This window comes from Cyanistes caeruleus, chromosome 7 (assembly GCF_971803275.1).
Source record: "Cyanistes caeruleus chromosome 7, bCyaCae1.hap1.1, whole genome shotgun sequence".
Taxonomy (NCBI): Eukaryota; Metazoa; Chordata; class Aves; order Passeriformes; family Paridae; genus Cyanistes; species Cyanistes caeruleus.
This window is the reverse complement of record NC_141707.1, coordinates 8,241,254-8,261,830: the sequence shown is the minus strand read 5'-3', so window position 1 is coordinate 8,261,830 and position 20,577 is coordinate 8,241,254. Positions and strand designations below refer to the sequence as shown.

The 20,577-nt window shown below is 42.0% G+C and overlaps 1 protein-coding gene across 14 annotated transcripts in view; it reads left to right on the top strand.

Moving 5' to 3' along the window:
- Nucleotides 1-20,577, top strand: part of UNC80 (unc-80 subunit of NALCN channel complex) — a 120,623-nt gene that overhangs the window by 19,408 nt on the left and 80,638 nt on the right. For 5 of the 14 annotated variants that reach the window (XM_086896014.1, XM_086896019.1, XM_086896009.1 and 2 more), the window contains exons 9-21: nucleotides 2,826-2,960; nucleotides 3,593-3,815; nucleotides 4,712-4,852; nucleotides 5,261-5,529; nucleotides 6,154-6,513; nucleotides 7,266-7,412; nucleotides 9,257-9,404; nucleotides 10,803-10,951; nucleotides 13,527-13,693; nucleotides 14,390-14,491; nucleotides 16,450-16,664; nucleotides 17,194-17,300; nucleotides 17,754-17,913. In XM_086896014.1, the coding sequence (XP_086752140.1) occupies nucleotides 2,826-2,960; nucleotides 3,593-3,815; nucleotides 4,712-4,852; nucleotides 5,261-5,529; nucleotides 6,154-6,513; nucleotides 7,266-7,412; nucleotides 9,257-9,404; nucleotides 10,803-10,951; nucleotides 13,527-13,693; nucleotides 14,390-14,491; nucleotides 16,450-16,664; nucleotides 17,194-17,300; nucleotides 17,754-17,913 (2,323 nt within the window). Of the gene's footprint in view, nucleotides 1-2,825; nucleotides 2,961-3,592; nucleotides 3,816-4,711; nucleotides 4,853-5,260; nucleotides 5,530-6,153; nucleotides 6,514-7,265; nucleotides 7,413-9,256; nucleotides 9,405-10,802; nucleotides 10,952-13,526; nucleotides 13,694-14,389; nucleotides 14,492-16,449; nucleotides 16,665-17,193; nucleotides 17,301-17,753; nucleotides 17,914-20,577 lie in introns of those variants that run through there. The other 9 variants (XM_086896018.1, XM_086896017.1, XM_086896020.1 and 6 more) reach the window with 7 other exon arrangements.

The window sequence follows — 20,577 nt, the reverse complement described above, 5'->3', positions numbered from 1 at the left end:
TAGGATTTTCTTGTTAATCCCATTTGGCAAATCCACTGGATACTTGGTAGCTGTTAATGTGAGGACTCTCCAAGGCTGGGTTTGATTGCTTTTGGTAACCTCTGTGTCAGCCCAGTGAAATTTTGCCATTCTTCACCAAAACAGAATCCCGTTCCTGGGTTCCAATTTGTTAAGCAGAACAGCTGTGATGGAGGAAGTGAAAGGGTCTTCCAGGCAGCAAAACTTTCGATTCATGCAACTTTTCAACTCATGCCCCCCTTCTTTACAGCTTTGAGGACTGAAACCTGTGCAACACACAGAAGCAGCTGGGCTCTGGTTCATCCCAGCCAACTGCAGGAACTTTACTGATATTCTTACATTAAGTCTCATCAGACAAGGCATTCTGCTAGCTCAGAGCAGAGAATGCCACCTCCCAAAGGCTAGGATTTTTTCTTTCTTAACACAAGGGGTTGTACTCTGAGCCCTCACAAGCTCACCTGACACAGGGTTATGCTTCAAGTCCGATTTTTCTGTCTAGATCTGAAATTCCTAATATAGTGCCATCATTTATACTCAAAGGTTGATCAAGAACTTCTCAAAAACATTGGTACAGTGTTTCAGCAGGGTAGATATAAAGTGGCAGGCAAAAACTGAGTAAAGAAAACCACATCTGCCTGCAAACCACATCAAGGAGCAGTAGATTTTTGTGGCAAACCAACATAGTTTCTATTGTTCTGCAATTTATCAGGATAACTGGTAAACTGATGATCCTGCACCTCCCTGAGCCTCAGCAAAACTCTCACACTTGCTGTTGGATCTGTGTGTGTAAAATCACATCTCAGATAAAAGGTTGGGCTAAAGCAGCAGGGATTGAGAGGGCATGAGGAATATCCTCCCTGTATTGCCTAGTAAGTTGTGTAGCAAAGTAGGAAAAGTCTAAGTGCAGTGTTCTGGCACTCCTTGTTGGAAAAGGGGGATGGATGGGCGTGAATAAAATTAATATATTCTGCCTCTGAAAAGTGACTTTGGTGTGAACATGGTCCAGACCAGGCAACACGTGATAAAGGAAACATGTATGGCACTTGTATGCAGTGAATTCACTGTTAGGGCAGGTGTAGGACATGGAAACTTCACACATTCACAAGCTGCTACAGCCTTGCACTTCCTTTGTAGAAGAGAGAAACAAAACTTAATCATAGCACCAATGCAGCTGTAGTGCTAAACCACCTACTAAAACATCACTTCAGTAACCCACAGACAATGATACTTAATCCAAAATAAATCCATACCATGCTTTACAGCCTGAAGAGGCCAGAGAGCTATAAAAACTAAGAAAAAAGCTATATGGAGTATTTGTTGGCCTCAATGTTGAGAGTGGCTCGAGTTGAATCCTGATTTGCTGTGTACTGGATTTTATGTGTGACTCCTCCTCTGAATATTTAGTCATCTATGCAAAGTGGGTGATAAGAATACCTGTACTACAAACAGTGATGAAGAAGAGCCTTGCTGCTGTGTGTCTCCTACATTCTTGTGCTGATAAAATTAAGAGGATTCAAGGGTAGTTTTTGATTAGTCTGAAAAATACATGATTTCCAATATTGGGTACTGCAAATATTAACTGGTGTTAGGCTTCAGCTACAAAGACTGTCACGGGGTTCTGCTGGACATTTTTGGGCATAAAACTGCACACTTGAGTACTACAGAAGCTGGCTGGCTGTCTTTACTGCAATTTGCAGTCTGGCTAGGCAGAATCTAAACCTGTCACAGCGGTCACTTTGTCTATCCCTGACACATGGCGATCTCTGCACTGAAAGCAAAAAGGTGTTTTAACATGACCCACTTTTCCAGCAGAATATTTCTGGTGGGACAGCAAAGAAAAAGCTCATTCCATTGGAAACAAGCTGATATTTAGGCAGGAGAAAATCACCCTGAGGGAATTCGGTCGGGTCAGCTGCACAAACATCTCATGGGAGATTGGCATTAGATCTTTATTGAGAGCAGATGGCTGGAAGCTGAGTTTGTGCCAATTTCCTTCTTTGCAGCAGGCAGGTATAGCTTGTGTTGTTTGGTGCAGAGGTGAGTTGAGAAAGCTCTGCTGCACCTGGAGTGAGTGAGCCTCGTGGTTTTTGTTGTTGTGGGACATTCTGTGATATAGGAAGGGGGAAGTTTCATAAGAAAAATGATGGAAGGAGCAACCTGTTATTACAAGCGAAGGATATTTCCTAATTTAGAAGTCTTAGATTTCCTTGGTGAGTAAATAAATTTTCTGAAAACAAAGTTTCTTGAAGGGACAGTGCTGCTTATTGCAGTTTAGTTCCAAAATACGTATTTAAATGTGTCTGTTATTAAGGCCATAGATCTTAAATGAAATGCTTTGCAAAGAGTAGCCATTATGATTGGTCATCAACATAAACCAAGACCTCAAAGACATAACAAAAAAGAATAATAATAATTATAAAAATATAATAATAATAAATAATAATAATAAATAATAATAATTTTTAAAAAGTAACAAAGTAGTTACTCAGAATCATACCTGGGATCAGAATCAAACATGTTCTTCCATGCCAGCAGACCAGGCTGACAGCAATGCCTGAGGCTTTCCACAGTGTGCTGTACTTTTTTAGCTTTGGTGACTGAAAGGTTAGACAAAGTAAATAATTCTGGATCTTTCTAAATTTTGTTTGTCCATTTATTTTTCTTTAAATGTGTAAATTTTTTTGTGTAATGAGTTGGAGGTCTTTTTCCTCTACAGTGCACCTATGACAGTTCTAAGAAGTTGCTCCTTTTTTAAAGCTGATTATCCTCTATTTCTCCTTGTGCTTGTCCTCTTTTGGGAGCTGCAGGATCTTACAATAAAATGTAATGAGGAAGAAAAATCACTAAGCACGGAGGCATTTTCCAAGGTTTCACTGACCAACTTGCGTAGACCAGCAGTACCAGATCTCTCCACAGACCTGGGCATGAACATCTTCAAAAAGGTGATTGAAAGAAAACTGCTCTTTAATTTACCTATGCTTCAGCACCTCAGAGTCTTCCTTAGTAGCTGCTGAAGGTCTGCTTGGATGATATATTCACGAGGTCTGCTTGAAATATATTATATTTATGCCATGTGTGAGAGTATCTTCCCTTTTCATTGGAATTGATTCTGTATGTTATTACATTGGTTTTTATATGCACATCCCAAACATAATACTGAAGTCTTTATTCAAGTAATTGTCCTGATGAAACTGCATGAGAGGAAGCTACTCAAACAGTGCTGAATTTTAAGAGGAAATGCTCACTGTACTTCCAGCTAATTCAGTGAGTTCTTCTGGCTTTTTTTACCTCATCTTAGCTGTGGGTTTCCATCCATTCTATGCTCAAGGTCAAAGAATGTCATAAAATTATCCAAGGGCATCCATCCCAGCCTAGGGAAAGACTGAAATCCCTCAAACACTCACAGGACCCCAGCATGCAATTAGATCCTGCTGTGGGAAATGGACAAGATAAAATGCTCAGAGTAGAAAGCTACACTTGGGAAACAGATCTGTGTTACCTTATTCCCTCAAGTGGTTGTTTTTCGTGCCTCAGAGCTTCTTCACTGCTCCTCTATCTGCTCCTCTTCCTGCAGTTTAAGAGCCGCAAAGAGGACCGGGAGCGCGAGCGCAAAGGGTCAATCCCGTTCCACCACGCCGGGAAGAAGCGGCAGCGGCGGATGGGGGTTCCCTTCCTCCTCCACGAGGATCACTTGGATGTCTCCCCCACTCGCAGCACTTTCTCCTTCGGCAGCTTCTCTGGAATTGGGGAGGACCGGCGTGGCATGGAGAGAGGAGGGTGGCAAACCACCATATTAGGTGAGGTACTGCTGTCTCTGCCCCGGGTTCCGTGTCGTTCCTCTTATGAACATTCACAGAACAACAGGGGCTGTTTCTTCATCCAGTCTTTTTGTCACTCTGTGTCCTTGGTTCTGTTTGCAGCGTTACACATCTGTTGGTTCCTGCTCACAGCAGACCTTGAATGACTTATGCTTCAGTTCACTTTTTCTCTGGAAACTACCATTTACTGGAATTGTAGATACTGAGTGATCTCTGTTCCACTTGAATACACTTCCCTGTGTGGTAGCAAGCATTGCACAAGTGCAGCTTCAAATAGATTCCAAGAATGCTTGCATTCTCTTCTTTAAAATAGAAATCTCTGGAGAGGCAGCAGTATCATTAGTGTGACAATTATTAGCAGCAGTGTCATTAGGATCATTAACAATGTCGTTAGTATGCCAAAAAGTTCTATTCACAGTTATCCTGGAGTGCATATCGGATACAATATAAATACAATATTTTCTCAGTGAGGCTTATATCGTCTTGATATTGCAGAGGTACAGTGTTTGAACCAAAAAATTCGCTACTTCAAGATTCTAAGTTAACTAACCAGTATTTTTTTGTATTCTTGAAGGATTTCCTTTACCTTAGCACTCCTCATCCTAATATACTTATTTTTAGGGGCAAGAGGAGAAGGAACTAAATTCCTATAACATGCCCCAAAGGGTGGAATGATACAGAGAGTTTGGGCCATTTGGTATCTATGACATTGAACCTGCTTGAGGGATTCCACCATAATATTCGGTTCTGCCTCTCAGTGTGCTGAAAAGCCTTGATTTTTACAGGCTCCAACCCTTTGATTTTTAACCTCAGCTGCTGTGGCCAGCCACCCCTCAGGCAACTGAACAGAATCTCCATTTCTTTCATGGCCCTAGGAAAGTTCACCCGGAGAGGGAGCTCTGACACAGCGACGGAGATGGAGGGACTGAGCGCCAGGCACTCGCACTCCCATCACACGCTGGTCTCTGAGCTGCCAGACCCCTCAAACAGCCATGGAGACAACACAGTCAAAGAAGGTAAATTCAGGACAGATCTTCCACTGATAAATACCAAATACCCAAAAAAAGTGGAAGGAAGTGTTACTGTTTCTATGTGTATGTGACTAATTGATTTTTTTTTTCCTTTTTGGATTCTCTGTCTCTTGAGGGGTTCAGACCGTTCATGTTTATCTGGTGCAGTTGTTAAAAAGATTGGTGGCCATCAGCAGGGAGAAGGCATGGTTTGGGATTTTCTTGCCTTACCACAACACAAAAAGTGTGAACAGAAACTTGGTATTGCTATCTTTAATGGTTTCACAGGGAATGTTGAGGTATTTAACGCCTCTATGCAGTAAATAGCTGCTGGATTTTGCTGGAAATTGCTCAGTCCTCCATTCCATATCTACAGAGGTAGGAATTTACAGGCAGCTGTTTTCCTCCCTGCAGTGAGGTCCCAGATCTCCACCATCACTGTGGCAACCTTCAACACTACCCTGGCCTCGTTCAACGTGGGATACGCCGATTTCTTCAGCGAGCACATGAGGAAGCTCTGCAACCAGGTGCCCATCCCTGAGATGCCCCACGAGCCACTTGCATGTGCCAACCTCCCCCGCAGCCTGACGGACTCCTGCATCAATTACAGCTGCTTGGAGGACACGGATCACATTGATGGAACCAACAGCTTTGTCCACAAGAATGGCATGCTGGATCTCTCGGTAATTGGCGAGGAATGAGGAAAGCCAGGTCCCTCTACTGTCAATATAGCTGTACCATTGAGAGCAGGGGTTTGATGGGCTTTTCCTCCACCTCTTTATATGACTTCTCTCAGCAGTATATAAAGGTCAGTCAGATACATTTGTGCATATCCTAAAAGTCTCCTCTGAGACGCTGCAACTCCTGTTACTCCTTGCAAGGAGCGCATGTGCATGTGGAATGCACACATCAAATCTGAAGTGGTATTACGTAATGGCTGTGTTCCTGGGGCATGCACCAAATTCCCTATAAAATAGTATAATACTGAGTAGCACCTTTCTTCCAGCACCTTAAACCTCACTTTTTCTGCCTTCCCCTTAATGATTTACCAGCTCTTGGTGCACTGTAGCAGTGTTCTCAGGCTCACAGATCTCATGGTTTCCTTTTCAGCCTGACAGTGCTCAGCCTGTGGATTCCTGTCTGACATCTAGATTGTAGGCTTTTGGTGTTTAGGGTTGTGCATTATTTGTTCAGAGTTTGTACTGTGCCCGCTGTAATGAGTTTCTGGAACCTAAAATTTCCAGGCACTAAATATTACTTGGAGGGAAAGTAATTCTGGCTTTAAATAGGATGTTTGAATCTCTCAGGTGGTCCTGAAGGCTGTTTACTTGGTTCTGAACCACGACATCAGTTCCCGGATTTGTGACGTGGCGCTGAACATCGTGGAGTGCTTACTGCAGCTTGGCGTGGTGCCCTGCGTGGAGAAAGTTCGGAGGAAGAGCGACAACAAAGAAAATGAGGCCCCTGAAAAGAGACCAAGTGAAGGATCCTTCCAGCTTAAAGGGGCTGCTTCTGGTTCAGCTTGTGGCTTTGGGCCACCTCCAATTAGTGGAGCTGGAGACGGAGAAGAAGAAGGAGGTGGTGGAGGAGGTGGGGGTGGCGGAGGTGATGGAGGTGGTGGAGGAGGAGGAGGGCCATATGAGAAGAATGACAAAAAACAAGAAAAGGTTTGTCTTCCTTCTCTCTTTGTACAATTCCAAATGTACTGTAATGTCTGTTAAGACTGAGCATGCATGTGAATGCAGCTGCCCTTCTGTCTTGCTCTGGTGCTCACTTGGGATTCTGCTGAGGAAACATGATTAGCAATTCAAGCACTGTAACTACTCCAGAGAAGCAGCTGCCAAAAATGGGGTTTGTGAGCCTGACATGGACATTTTCAATATCTTGACAAAGTGTTTGAAACCCTCGATCACAATGATTTTTTTTTTTTCAGGTTTATTATTCATAACTTGTAAAGGAAAAATGGAACCCAGTGTGTGCACACAGTTTCTTTTATTTGATTACTCGAAGTCATACATTTTTCAGTATTGCTATGAGAATTGGACAAGAGATGCTATATTGCTGACCTCTGAAGTTGCAATTTATAGTAGTATAATATCTAAGATGTTTTTAAAAGATGCTTGGTTTTCCACTCAGCCAAGCCAACTCTGTTTTTCAGGGATAATTTTTTGAAGTAAGTTCTGAATGGTGTGCATAGCAGCGTGTAGGGACTTCACATTTATAGCATAACTTTTTGATGGGAGCTTTTTCAAGGTCTCTAAACTTGAAAAATAATTGGAGTGAACACTTCAAGAACAGCAACTCAGTAATGGAGTGCCTGAGATGAGAAATGGAAAGCAGTTTGTCAGAAGTAAAATGCTAACAAAATGCCAGTGGTTGTGCCAGGGTTACACACCGTCTTTCCCTCTGTGACCCTCAGGATGAAGGCCCATCTGTCAGCACCCATAGGCTGGCACTCACAATGCTGATCAAAATTGTCAAGTCCTTGGGTTGTGCCTATGGTTGTGGAGAAGGACACCGAGGGCTCTCTGGAGATCGCCTGAGACTCCAGGTATTCCGGGAGAATGTAAGAGAATTAAAGCTCATTAAAGTGTCCCCCCCCTTGTCGACATCAGCTGCTGAGATCGCTGCCTGCCCTCTCTGTAGCTTTCCCTGTATTGACAGTAAATGTGTTGCTTTTTCCCCAGCTCACAGGCTGTGTTGCAGCCCAGCTGTTAGCAGATTTTCAGCTGTAGTGTTGCCTTCCAGTCCCTGGGCTTTCTAAGAGCACATCTGGGGCCCAGGGTGCTTCTGACCCCCCCAGAGGATGGGTTGGGACAATACACGGGAGCAAATCCCATATGTGAGCTGGTGTTAGCAATTTTTCCCAGGACAGTACCCCAAGAGTATGCTATTTACAAGAGGTGCAGCTATCTTGGGGTGCCTATGTAAATCCAGAAGTCTAAGGTGTAAGTATTCTTTCCTAAGGGTGATTAGGACTGATTGCTGCTGGGCTGCTCCATCAGCTCCTGGTAGTTGGAGTGCACTGTATTTGAACTGTACTTGTTCTGTTGTTCTGCAAGGAAGTAAAAGGCTCACTCTTGCCCTTTTGAAGGATATGGTAGGTCATCACTGCTGATTCCTAACATTTTCTAATTTTCTAATTTTTAACTGTGTTCTGCCCCAGTTAAGGCATTGGAAAGGGCCCAGAATGTAGCCCAGACATCAGCTTTAATCCAGAAGAGTTTGAGATCAGTCCAACTCTTGGTTAAATGGGGGCCTTTCAAAGGCCTTCTCAGTGCATGCCTCCTCCTCACCTTGTGTGCTTGCAGAAGGGAGCATTTTTCATGACTGTAATGAGAATTTACTAATCCCAGGGGATGCCTATGAACCAGATTTTTCTCCGTGGCTTTGGTTAGCTTGAGCCATGCCAACAGAGCTATAATTAGGTTCTGGGCTCTGAGATTGATTTCTCAGAGATGGATATGCTGCTCTGTATCCTTGCAGCGTTCTTGTGTTAGCTAGATTTCCAGGTACTGCAGGAGTGCACACAAGCTGGACAAGATGGGGTGAGAGAGTCCCAGTGGTAACACTAGAAAGGTTCTGCATCGAGCACTGGTCGAGCAGGTACCATATTCATCACAATTTCTGTTGGAGCTGAGCCAGCAAAGCATTTAGACCCATGCATAACATGAAGTATAAATGAATATGTCTCTTGGAACCAAGGTTCTTATCAGGCCCACTGAATTGAGGAAAAATAATTTCCTACATGTGTAAGTCTGCTGCATTTTCTGTGTGTTTGTCTGGCCAAACTGCTTTGCATGCATCATTTGTGTTGACTACGTGGACAATCATGTCTGAGTTTACTGGAAAATTAAGCACCCTATTGTAGATAACAGCAGAGTTCATGTTTCCTATAGAGATGATATTTTAGATTATTTTAACTCCAGGCTGCATGGGGTCCCAGTAGGATGGGTAGTTTTATGATAAGAAGTTGACAATTTTAAGTAAAAAGTTATTGATTTGTATGATGTAGGTTGGTCATTGGGTATTGGTGCATTCAATAGGTTGGGTCTGAGCTGGAGGGTGAAAATCAGATGCCTAAGGCTAAAAACCTGTTCCACCAAGGCACTGAGCATTGACAGAGGTGGTACATTCCCAGTTCATTTACATCCAGTGAGAATTTACTTTGGGGTTGGGCAGGGGAAAAGAGAACTTGAGATACAGCTGGTAGTGGCTTTATCACCACCTCAAAGAGCAAGGCACTCTCTTTTGTGCTGAAATTCTTGTTGGCTCCAGAGGTGAACCTGTCTTGTTATGGGACCATTCAGAGACAGCAGAGCGCTGGCTAAGTGCAAAATTACCTTGCTCTTGCTAGCAAAACTTGAACATGTACTTTGATGTGATATGGTTTGATGGACACTGTTGTAGGCCCAGAACTGCCTCACGAAACTGTACAAACTGGATAAGATGCAATTCCGGCAGACGGTGAGAGATTATGTGAACAAGGATTCTCTCAATAATGTGGTGGATTTCCTGCATGCTTTACTAGGATTCTGCATGGAGCCAGTCACTGATAGTAAGTATACCTGACATCAGAACCTGTCACTTGTGTATTCTTAAACTGTGCCATCAGAAAGAAGCCACATTCTTGTCTTTTACAAGCTACAAAATGTGATTTTCTGCTCTCAGATTATATAAACTGTATCCTTAGCCACTGGGGGTCAAGGGAGTTGGACCACTTTGGATTTGACCACCCAAATTTGATCTTGCCCTGAGATCTCAGAGCACAGAGAGCACCTGAAATTGAAGGCCTCCCTTTGATTGATCCTACCTCCTGTCTGTGGCTCTTCACAGAAGAGATTTTCATTAAATGATACCTCAGGCAGGAAGTTTTCTGCTTCATGACACGACAAGGCACCAGGTGGAATGGCCTGTTTAACACACGGTTTATTCTGGATGGAGATATAATTGAGCTTTAAAACCCTCTGTGGAGCCTCAGATGAGGGAGTAAGCAGCAAGAAAGGCTTGAATGAACAAGAATATGGACACACAGATGGATGTGCCTGCAGTTACAAATGTGCATGCATGTGGGCATGTAGGGAGGTTTGAGGATTTTTTTAAATTAAGAAAATTATGTTATAATATGTGCTATATTAGAACAATCAAACATTTATGCTTGGTCACTACATGAAACAACAGTTAAGAATGACTGTTTACAGAGTAGGAACAGCTCCTCTGAAACATTAGGGGAATCTGACTAATTGATTAAAATTAATTAAAATTAATTAAAAACTATCTTTGATGCCAGAAATTTCAGAGATGTCATCAAAGAAAATTACATAGCCATCTTTCATGAAGAAGATTTCCACATGACATTTCCCTAAGTATTCATCAATTATTGACTGGCTTATTCTTTGGAGCATGGCAGCTCATGCAGCTCTTGCAAGTCTTTTCTCTCATCTCAGGAAACTGGGATGTTTTTTTAATTCATGTGAATGTGTAATTATTTTCTGAGTCTTTCTGAAAGCTTGGTGTCCTTGTGTACTTTCCAAGAAAAGCATTCCCACAGTTCAAAAGATTTTCATTTCGTGGGTGTTGTCACTTTGCTGCTTAATCAAACATCTCTTATCCCTTAGAATGGTAACTAGAAAAGCTGAAGTTATTGTTCAAATTTTAAGCCTTATTCTGCACTTCTCTAAATGAGAGACGTGGATTAAACAAAGCTAGAATTGTTCTGATATTTTCAATCCTTTTTCATAATACAGCTGTTTCTGGGAAGCTTTCATACTTATCATTTGTTTTACCCTTTGCTTCTGCTATATTTTTGTGGGGTGGGATTGTGAGAACTGAGCCCAGGATATTGGGTGGGGATGTGTCCTTGTCTCACGTACCCTAATCCCTTTACATCTGTCTTTAAACTCTCTCTTTTAAACTGCTCCCAACAAGATGGCTTGCTTATACTTGAATTTTACAGATAAGGCTGGATTTGGGAATAACTTCAGCACAGTGGACAACAAGTCTACAGCCCAAAGTGTAGAAGGCATTATTGTGAGTGCCATGTTCAAGTCATTGATCACTCGCTGTGCATCCACTACACATGAGCTCCACAGCCCAGAAAACCTGGTAAGCACTTGATGCCACATTAACAAACTCACTTTTTCACTTGGGTGTCATGAGTGAGACTTTGCAGTGAACAATTCATTCAGTTTAGCCAAATCCATGTAGCAAATGATGATCCATGTAGCCTATAAAAATTATACGAATGTGATGTCCTGTTTCATGTCTGGCTTGGAACCTGGGGTCTCAGACAGGAAAAAAGCTGGGCAGTCTGAAAGAAAATTTCTTCTCTGTCCAAGCAGCTTCTTCTCTGGTGCTCCAAGTGGATAAGTAGAACAGTCTGGAAGGATTAATGAGCAAGAAGAGCCACGAATTCTGGTTTGTATCAGCAATAGCATGGCCAGCAGGTCCAGGGCAGTGATTGTCTCCCTGTACTGGGCACTGGTGAAGCTGCATCTCAGAATCTGGGGTCTGTTCTGGGCCACTCACTAAAGAAGGACACTGGAGTGCTGCAGCATGTCCAGAGAAGGAAAATGGGGCTGGGAGAGGGTCTGGAGCACATCTTATGAGGAGCAGCTGAGGAAAACAGGGTTGCTTAGCCTGGAGAAAAGGAGGTTCAGGGGGGACCTTGCTCTCTACAACTTCCTGACAGGAGTTAGCAGCAAGGTGTGGGTCAGTCTCTTGTCCCAGGTAAAAGTGACAGGACAAAAGGAATTGGTCTCAGGATGCATCAGAGGAGGTTTACATCAGATATTAGGAAAAATTTCTTCACTGAAAAGGGAGGTCAGGTATTAGAACAGGCTGCTCAGGGGAGTGGTGAAATCACTGTCCCTGAAGGGATTTAAAAGATATGAACGTGAACATGGAAGCAGGGACATGTTTTTTTGGTGGACTTGACAGTGCTGTGTTAATGGTTGGATTCAAGGATGTTAGCAGTCATTTCCAACCTCAGTTATTCCATCATTCTAGGGCCATGAATTAACCTTCAGCAAAGTCAAAGGCAGTTCACTTGGTTAACCACATGGTCCATGGGTGCCAGACTTTGTGAATTACTGAACAGCAACTGAACAGATCTTCCCAAGGTTTAGACAAACGTTCAATTTACTGAACACGTGGAGGAAAGGAAGGTGTTGCTTTTTGCTATGCACATTCTGTCTTCCCAGAGCAGTCAGTGGACTGGATGACATGAGTGCTCTCCCACCAAACTGGTGTACTCCAGCAGCTAGGCTCAGGCCACCTGCTTTATCATCAGAAATCAGGATTTTTGATGGAAACAAACAAGAAACATTCTTGTATTCGTGAATCTTTACAGCAGAGGTGTAGAGACACTGAAGTCCAGCTAAAGGGGCAGTACTGCTCTGTGAGGTGAGGGGAGTAGGAGAAGGAAAACCACACTAACACCTTAAATCATCAGAGTAGTCTACCTTTGTCCAAATCCTCTAGTTCTTATGGATATTCCTCCTTTGGAATGTTCAATCAAAGTTATGTTTCTCATAAGAGTTTATTTGTTGGCATACAGAAAAACATGCCCCATTATTTGACCTAGATTAGGATCACCAAGTGTAAATTTTACTTATAAATTGTGTATCTTTCTAGACTCTATTTTAGTGTGTAAGGTGAAATTCATCCCTAAGGGTAAAAATGTTATTTGTGTCTGTATGGAGAATACAGCCTGTAGAGCATGTGTGCAGATTTGCAGTTATTTTGTCATTCTTTAAAGTCAATCTTGTAGTCAATATCTTATTTTTTAAAAAAGCCCTAATCAGGATACAGGTGAAATTATAAGCTTGTTGGGTTTTTTTTTTTGTTGCTTTTTTTTGTTTGGGTTTTTTTTGTTTGGTTTGGTTTTGGTTTTTTCTTTGTTTTGGTTTGGTTTTTTGGTTTTTTTGGGTTTTTTTTTGTTTTTGTTTTTTTTTTTTGGTGGGTTTTTGTTGGTTTTTTTATGTTGTTTTTATTTTGTTTTATTTGTTTTGTTTTGTTTTCCTTTGCTTCTTGCTGAGAATTTTCAGAATAATTCAAGGTCTTTCAAGAAAGCTCACAGATCAAAAATCAAGCCCTGTAAAACTGTTCCCTCCATCCCCTTGCCCTCAGATATAGAGGTGATTTGCACATCACAGATGTGTATGAATGTTCAGAACTAAAATGGGCTTTGAGTGCAGAAGATAGGTTGGGGAATGAGTGAGTCATTCCTCTCTCTTCATATGATGTGAAGCTCTAAAATAATGAAAAATAAAAAATCCCAAGACACCCACTGGTTTTGAAAAAAACGTGCAGTTGTTTGCACTCTGCATCTTCTCATGTGAATCTGAGATATTTCACGGCTTTTAAGTTTGTGGTCTTGATGAGTGGTATAAAACAAACTTTAAGTCATCATTTCACAGGACTCTTAGTCTCTGATACCTCTCCTGTATCCCACTGCAGATCATGTTCCATAATAACGCTCCTCCCTGTCTGCTTCTTCTGAGTGCACTATGAGTTTCCAGCCAAAAACCACAAACCATATACCTGAAGAGCAGATCACACAACAGCCAGAGGAGAAGTAATGGCCTGGTGAAGTGTACCTCAGGAAGTTTTGACTCTCAGTGCTTCCTTAGGAACTGCAGACTGAATTTGTTCTTTTTCGTGGTGTCTTGCTACTCAGGGTTTGTACTGTGATATCCGACAGCTGGTCCAGTTCATCAAGGAGGCCCATGGGAATGTATTTCGGAGAGTGGCACTCAGTGCCCTCCTGGACAGTGCTGAAAAGTTAATACCAGGAAAAAAGACAGAGGAAGCAGAGCAAGACCCAAAACCTTCTGGCAGCAAAAGGTGGGTATCAGGATGGAGAAGGTAAATGACTGACTTGCATATGACTCCGTGACTTATCTGTGCCGAACACAAATGTAGGAAGCCCAAGGGATTGTTTTGTCTTTATAGCATGTCACTTCTTGATGTTCAGACTTGTGCTGAACAAGTCTGTGGCAGCAGCCTCCTTTAAAATGTAATGACCTGAGACTGCAACAAATTTGCAGAGAAAAGCATTGGCAGCCTCATATAAGAGGCATAAGAGAACAGTGCCATGGAAACATAGGGATAAGGAAAGGTTAAAAGAACTAAGAAGCAGAACACTCTGTGGATGTACTTCTTAATATGCATCACATCCTTTGGGATGTGTACCTATTTTTCTGACAGGTAAACCCTGGTATGTAAAACAAGTCCCAGAAGAAATCTAATACTGACATGCTTCTTTACCAAAAAGAAATTTCCTCTGGTGCTTTGATGAATTTGTCGTATTAAATTGTTGGGAAGAAGGATTAAGAAAGTTGAAGAAATCCTGAAAACCTTGGCTTTGCTGCCAAGAGCTGATGCTTTTTTTGGGAATAATATGTACGTAGAGACAGTAAATTGCTAACGAGAGGGTACATCTCCAAAGCTACTTTGCAGGTTTCCATATCCAGTTCTGTGTGATGACCATGAGATGGGCCACCCATTTCCTTTGGCTGATGATTTATCTTGTCTGTACAGGTCTGAGGCAGGAAGTGTGATCATTGACAAAGGGCAGGCCTCAGCTGCCCCTGATGAATGCCGGAGTTACGTCTCCAGCCGCCCAATGCAAACTCCAGAGCAGTAAGTAAATTCTGAATTGTTCCATGTGTTAGTGCCAGCAGCTTCCTTCTGGGGTTAGCACAAGTGGACAGGATAGCAGACTTGGCTGTTTGGGTGGTACAGCAAGCTGTTGAGTGTCCACACAGGAGCTACTGCAAGCAACCAGGTAATGCTTGTTTTCAGTGCTGCCATCCTGGTTTTGACAGGGAAACAGCAGAGATTTCCAAATGACAGTGCAGTAGATTTGTCATTGGTGTACCATACTGCCATAGCAGTGAATAGCATGTTAATTCCTCAGAGAATTAACCACAACTGTTCTCCAAGCTTTGTTTGTGCTCTTGGGCAATGATTTTAATAATTTTCTACTTCCAAGTTGTTGCTAAGGGTCATTAATGCTTTGGTGAGAGCCAGCCCATTCCTGACCTGCCTTGGGCACATAGTCTCTGAAGAGAGCTGTAGTTCCCTTTTCAGCACAGGGAATCAACCTGCTGTTGGCATTGCACAACTGAAATCTATGTACAAAGAAATTTTGCCATTTACAATTAATTAAACAATACTCTCAAGAGTTTAAGAAAATCCAACAAATGGCCACCAGTCCCTCAGTAATTTTGGGCAAGTCATTTAACTGCTCTGAATACATGTCTGCCTTGAGCTTTGAGATGCACTGCATGAAGACATTGCTTCTACAAGGGCCCAGAGCTCTACATCACATATTCTCCTGCCTTATCTGAGCCCACAAAGTCTCACTGTGTCTGAGACAGCAAGGATAAAGCCTTTTACTGCTCTGGAGGACTCAGGCAAGTTCTTCCTCTCTGAGCCCTGCCATAGGCATGGGACATCTCAAGAATATAGTAAAAAATTTTGTCCCAATTCCAGTACTTAATGAGCAGGTTCACAAATGGCTGTCATGATGTCCTAAAGCTTTCCGGTACACATGCTTGTAGAAATTACTAATGTGGTCTTATAAACGTAGTTCATTTTGACATAAAGAAGGTGGTTTACTTTCATATGTAGAAACTAAAAATTGGAATGACATGAATGGAGAGGAGAGCTTAAACAAGTCCTGCCTTTGACTCGTATTTCTGGCAGTAACTCTTTTTAGGGGTGACCTGTACTCCAGATTGCTCTCACTTCTCAGGTTCTTAATAATGGCCAATTAGGCTTATTAAATGAATAATTTATTTCATAGACACAAATTTAACTGTCTAACTAAGTAAGTTTACCTGTTTACAGGATAAACAAAAGAAACTCTACTAGGAGATTAACAATTCAGTGCACTTTAATAACAAGGTACCTATATTACAGCTAGAGAAGAAATAGTACAGATTAGGATTCAATGTATTTTACCATCCAGTTTCTGATAGGAATACAGAAAAAATCTTTTGCTCTCAATTTCTGGACAAGTAACCATGAAAATGCATCCAAGCTTGGGGAGGGAGCCCTACACATTTCCAGGGAGTGTGTATGTGACTTCTGCTTCCATGAAAATTTGTGTAGCTTTTGTAGTTGTGAAGTGTCTCTCAGTTAATGATTCCTCGCTTATCTCTTTATATCTCACTCTCAAGGTAAGGGATGTTCATTGTCAGCTGGGGCTCTCACCTCTTTGGCACCAGAGATAACTCCCTTTCAGGCATCTCTCTGGTCTGGGTTATCTCACCCATATGCACCAGCTGGACAGAGCAGATAAGCTTTCTGTGGTAGAGGAGGGGATGATGGCCATGTTGTGCCACAGTGGACAAGTGCCTAAGGGTAGAAAAGATGGTTATTCCGCGTCTTGAACAATATCGAGTGTGTTGTCAAGCTTATGCCTCACTAAGAACCGTATATTTGGAATTCAAAATGAAACAGCCTCAAGTAACAGAGAGGTTAGGGGAGGGGAGCTGCAGGAAGGAGCTCTCATTTCCCTGAGCATCCAAACTTCAGTTTGAAAATACAGTTTTGAAATACACGCTCCATGCTCTGCACACTTTCTGTTCCAGCGATGAGCAAATCCAAGGGGCCAATCTGGGACGCAAGGACTTCTGGAGGAAGATGTTTAAGTCACAGAGTGCAGCTAGTGATACCAGTAGCCAGTCTGAGCAGGACACATCCGAGTGCACCACGGCTCACTCCGGAACCACCACAGACAGGCGCTCCCGCTCTCGCTCCCGACGGATTTCCCTTCGAAAGAAACTCAAACTTCCCATAGGTAAATGTATGTCTCTTTCTCTTCTCTATACATATTGCATGTGCAGAGAAATTCAGCTAGACGTAGCTGTCTTAAGGAATACTGCAACACAGTTCCTTTTTGTCCATATATTCTCTCAAAAGAAGCTATGATTTGCTGCTCTCTCCATTTTACAGATGGGGAACTGAGGAAAAGGAAAATGTAAGCAATTTGCCAATGATACCAAGGGATATTTTGGTCAAAATAGATTATTGAAACTTTTCCCCCCAAAGCATTAGGCTAGTACTGTAATCTCACAGGCACTGTTCCTGACTGTAGAAGAGAGATATTCCAAACTAACATTTGTTAGACAGAGAATATATCCGTTCCAATTCCCAGGACCTGGCCTTGCCTGCCAGTTAATACATGTTACATGAAAATGTTACCTTATGCTTTTCTCCCATTTCCCCACGCCTTAGTGTGGCCACTGTGGAGAAATACACTGCAATTGCTATGAAATAGAAATAATTCTAGAAGTAATTTTTAGATTTGTACTGAGTGGCTTGTTCTGCAACAGGGAATTGGCTGAAGCGCTCCTCCCTCTCTGGCCTGGCTGATGGAGTGGAAGATCTCCTAGATATCAGCTCTGTGGACCGTCTCTCCTTCATCAGGCAGAGCTCCAAGGTAAATGTGTCAGGCTGCATTGCAGGGAGCTTGAAAAGGCAGGGTCTGGCTGGTTTCAGCTGCACATTTTTACTCAGTATGGACTTTGCAGATAACAAGAAGTCTCCAGAGTATAGCCATGGGAATTTGACACCGAACTTTTGTAACTCATGGTGAAGACTAGGTTAAACTTACGCTGTCAGTCTGCCCTGCTGCACTGAGAGGCAAGTGCAGGCTCTGTCAACACACTCCAGCTTTAATTTTTGGTCACACTTCTCCTTCCTTCTTTGTCCTTTCACAGCCTGTCAAGAAAGATCAATCCTTTAAGCAGAAAGCTTAAAAGATGCTTCAGTGCATGTAGATCTGTGCAGACGCGGTTGTGTCACTGCGGTGACCCTGCAGATGTTTGTGCCTGAGCACTGAGGCCAAGTCCAGCTGTGGCACAGGCTGAGCAGCCCCTCTGTCCCTGCACAGGTGAAGTTTACCAGCGCAGTGAAGCTGTCTGAAGGAGGGGGGACGGGAGGAGGCCTGGACAACGGGCGGGACGAAGAGGAGAATTTCTTCAAGCGTCTTGGTAAATGGCGCACCTGCCGAAGACACCCATCCAAGCTTCATCACACAGAAGAAAAAGATGGTTAGAAATCAGGGTTCTCGTCTCCTTTTTTATTTTCTTTTCTTTTTAAATCATTTTAAAAATATATTTCTTTTTGTATTTTACCCCTTTCTCCTTTTTTTTTTTTTTTTCCCCTGCTTTCACCATGGTTTTTGTCTTCATTGTAGCCTTCTCTGATTTTTTTAGTCTTTGTAACTGTTTTCTTTCCCTTCCTTCTTTCTTTTATTTTGATTTAGAAAAAAAGCTCTGGTAATTTTTTTTCCTAAAAAAAAATCAGACTATCCAAATAAAATCTACAATACAACATTTGGGCTTTTAAAATCAAATTAAATTTGGTCATTACACTTGAAAAATGAATGCTTGTTTCAAAGCACTTATTCAGTTCAAAATCAGGTGTGTAAATCTTCTGTTGTCCAATGCAACAATTCCATCAGTTTTTTTGTTTAGTTTTGTTTTTTCAATTTGTAACTATTTGACAGTTTTATCAAATATCAGCACAGAAATGGAAAACCCTACACAAACCTTTTTGTAATTATCTCTTTTCTTCTGTGTTTGCATGTCTAGTCTCTGCATACCATTCGTTAGGGATGCCGTTCCTTTTTCTTAGCACACAACATAATAATAAAAACACTCCTTTTCTTTTCCACAGAAGTGTATTTAATTGTTATGTATATTCAAAGTCAGCAATGTCTGAAAAGTGCCTTTATGAATAATACAAGATGATGGTATAATCTGTTTTAAAATGTCATGCAGTCATTGACATGCTCATGTCATCAGCTCAAAGCACATCCTTCTTGTCAGGGAGATAACCTTGTATCTTGAAGCTCTGTTATTTTTCTTTTTAAAACAATGCATCCAGATCCCCAAAATTCACAAAAAGGAGTCAATTTTATTTTTTAGCATGGTTTCTGTAGTTTTACAATATGCTACGTTTTCTGGCATTACGTTTGGTTTTCTTCTGGCATCACACTTCGACATTGCATTGTGTGCATTTTGCCATCACCAGTCCCAGGCCTGAAGTGTAATGCATGGAAGGCATTTTTAAGGCAAGTGGTACTTGCAAAATATGAGCATTTTTTGTCACTGTAATCTGGTCATTGTCTGCCACTGGTGCAGGGTGGTGCTTTTCAGTTAGCTCCTAGATAAGAGGTATTGTTCCTTCGTGAGAATGCATCAGTTCAGCCCCTTGTTGTAGTCTGGTAGCATTCCCCAGGGATGGAAGGAATTAGTTTCTTCATCCACTGCTTTGTGCTGAAGTAGGTATGAAATTCTTCCACCATGTTTCCTCCCAGCTCTCACTGGTTAAAAATGGCCAAGGGGCAGTGAGAACTTCACAGACTGTCTCAGCTCTTTTTGTGAGACGAACTTCATATTTTCCTGCAGAAAACAATTGTTTTTTTCCTCTTGCTAATACAAGAGTAATAAAAGTTTATAAGGCAAAGTGTGATTTTAAGGAAGTTGAGTCACTTTACCCACAAGGATCTCTGATACTCAATGAAAAACAAGAAGCTTTAGTAAAAATAGTTGTGTCTGCCCCGTGTATGTCTGTGCTTGCACGTGCACGGCAGCATCAGTGTGAGGCCAGTTCATGGTGGGACAGTTTATAACCCAGTACAACAACAGCAGTACACTGAGCCTTCAAATATCCAGTGCTTCTCTGTCTTCCATACAGATAATCAATTTTTTTGTGCTTAACGAAGGGAGAATAAAAAGCCTTTTAATGGTGGATGAGCATACTGTTAAATCCCTCAAGATCTGACCCTAAAGCAGTGTATTGGAATCTCTCTCTGCCTTTTCATTTTTGTAATTCACAGTGTTATGCTATCACTTTGATCATGTTTTTTTCCATGTGGTGTTTCCTCTTGTGTTTTTGTGTAGACCAAATTTAAGAGGAAATGGATAAGGGAGAAAAAAATTGCATTAAACATTATAAAATGTAGAATAATTTGTGACATCATTTATGAACTGTAATCTTCATCTTGATTTATCATGTAGACCACTGGAAATTCTGTGTTACATATGTATTTAAGCATACATATATGTATGTGTGTATCTGTATGTGTGCATATGAATACATATATATATATATATACATATATATTTACATATTCATGCGTAAAAATATTTCTTTTAATGATCTTTTTACCTATGCCAAGAGCAAAGCACATAGACATGAGCATTTGCATGAGAGCCATGCCTTTGGGCACTTACTGAAGATGCTGTGACCACAGAAGTTGGTGGCTCAAGCTCAAGCTTGCTCTGAAGGGTGAGCTCATGGTCACAGAGGGAGCGACTGTGGGGCAGGAGCTTCTGTGTCCTCCTGTGTTAGGAAGTGGTCTCTGCTCTTTGGGGGAGATCTTCTGCAGGCCTGAGACATGAATTAGGTCAGTGAGGGCTGCCCTGATCACAGCAAGGCCACTCCAGAATGAGCATAGCAAGGGACAGTCACCAGCTGCCTCTGAAGAATTGTCCTGTAAAGCTTCCACAAAATGCAAGGTGTGCCACTGAGCTCAGATGGACAAAAGCTCTGCTAGCTCTTTATGGTGTGGTTTAGGGACAGGCCTTAGGCAAGTTTCTGTTCTTTATCTCACACAGGCTTAACAGGGGCCTGAATAGGAAACATTTGTTTGTACCTCAAATGACTCAGTGTTATGACAGTCATAGCAGGAAGGCTCAGATAGATAT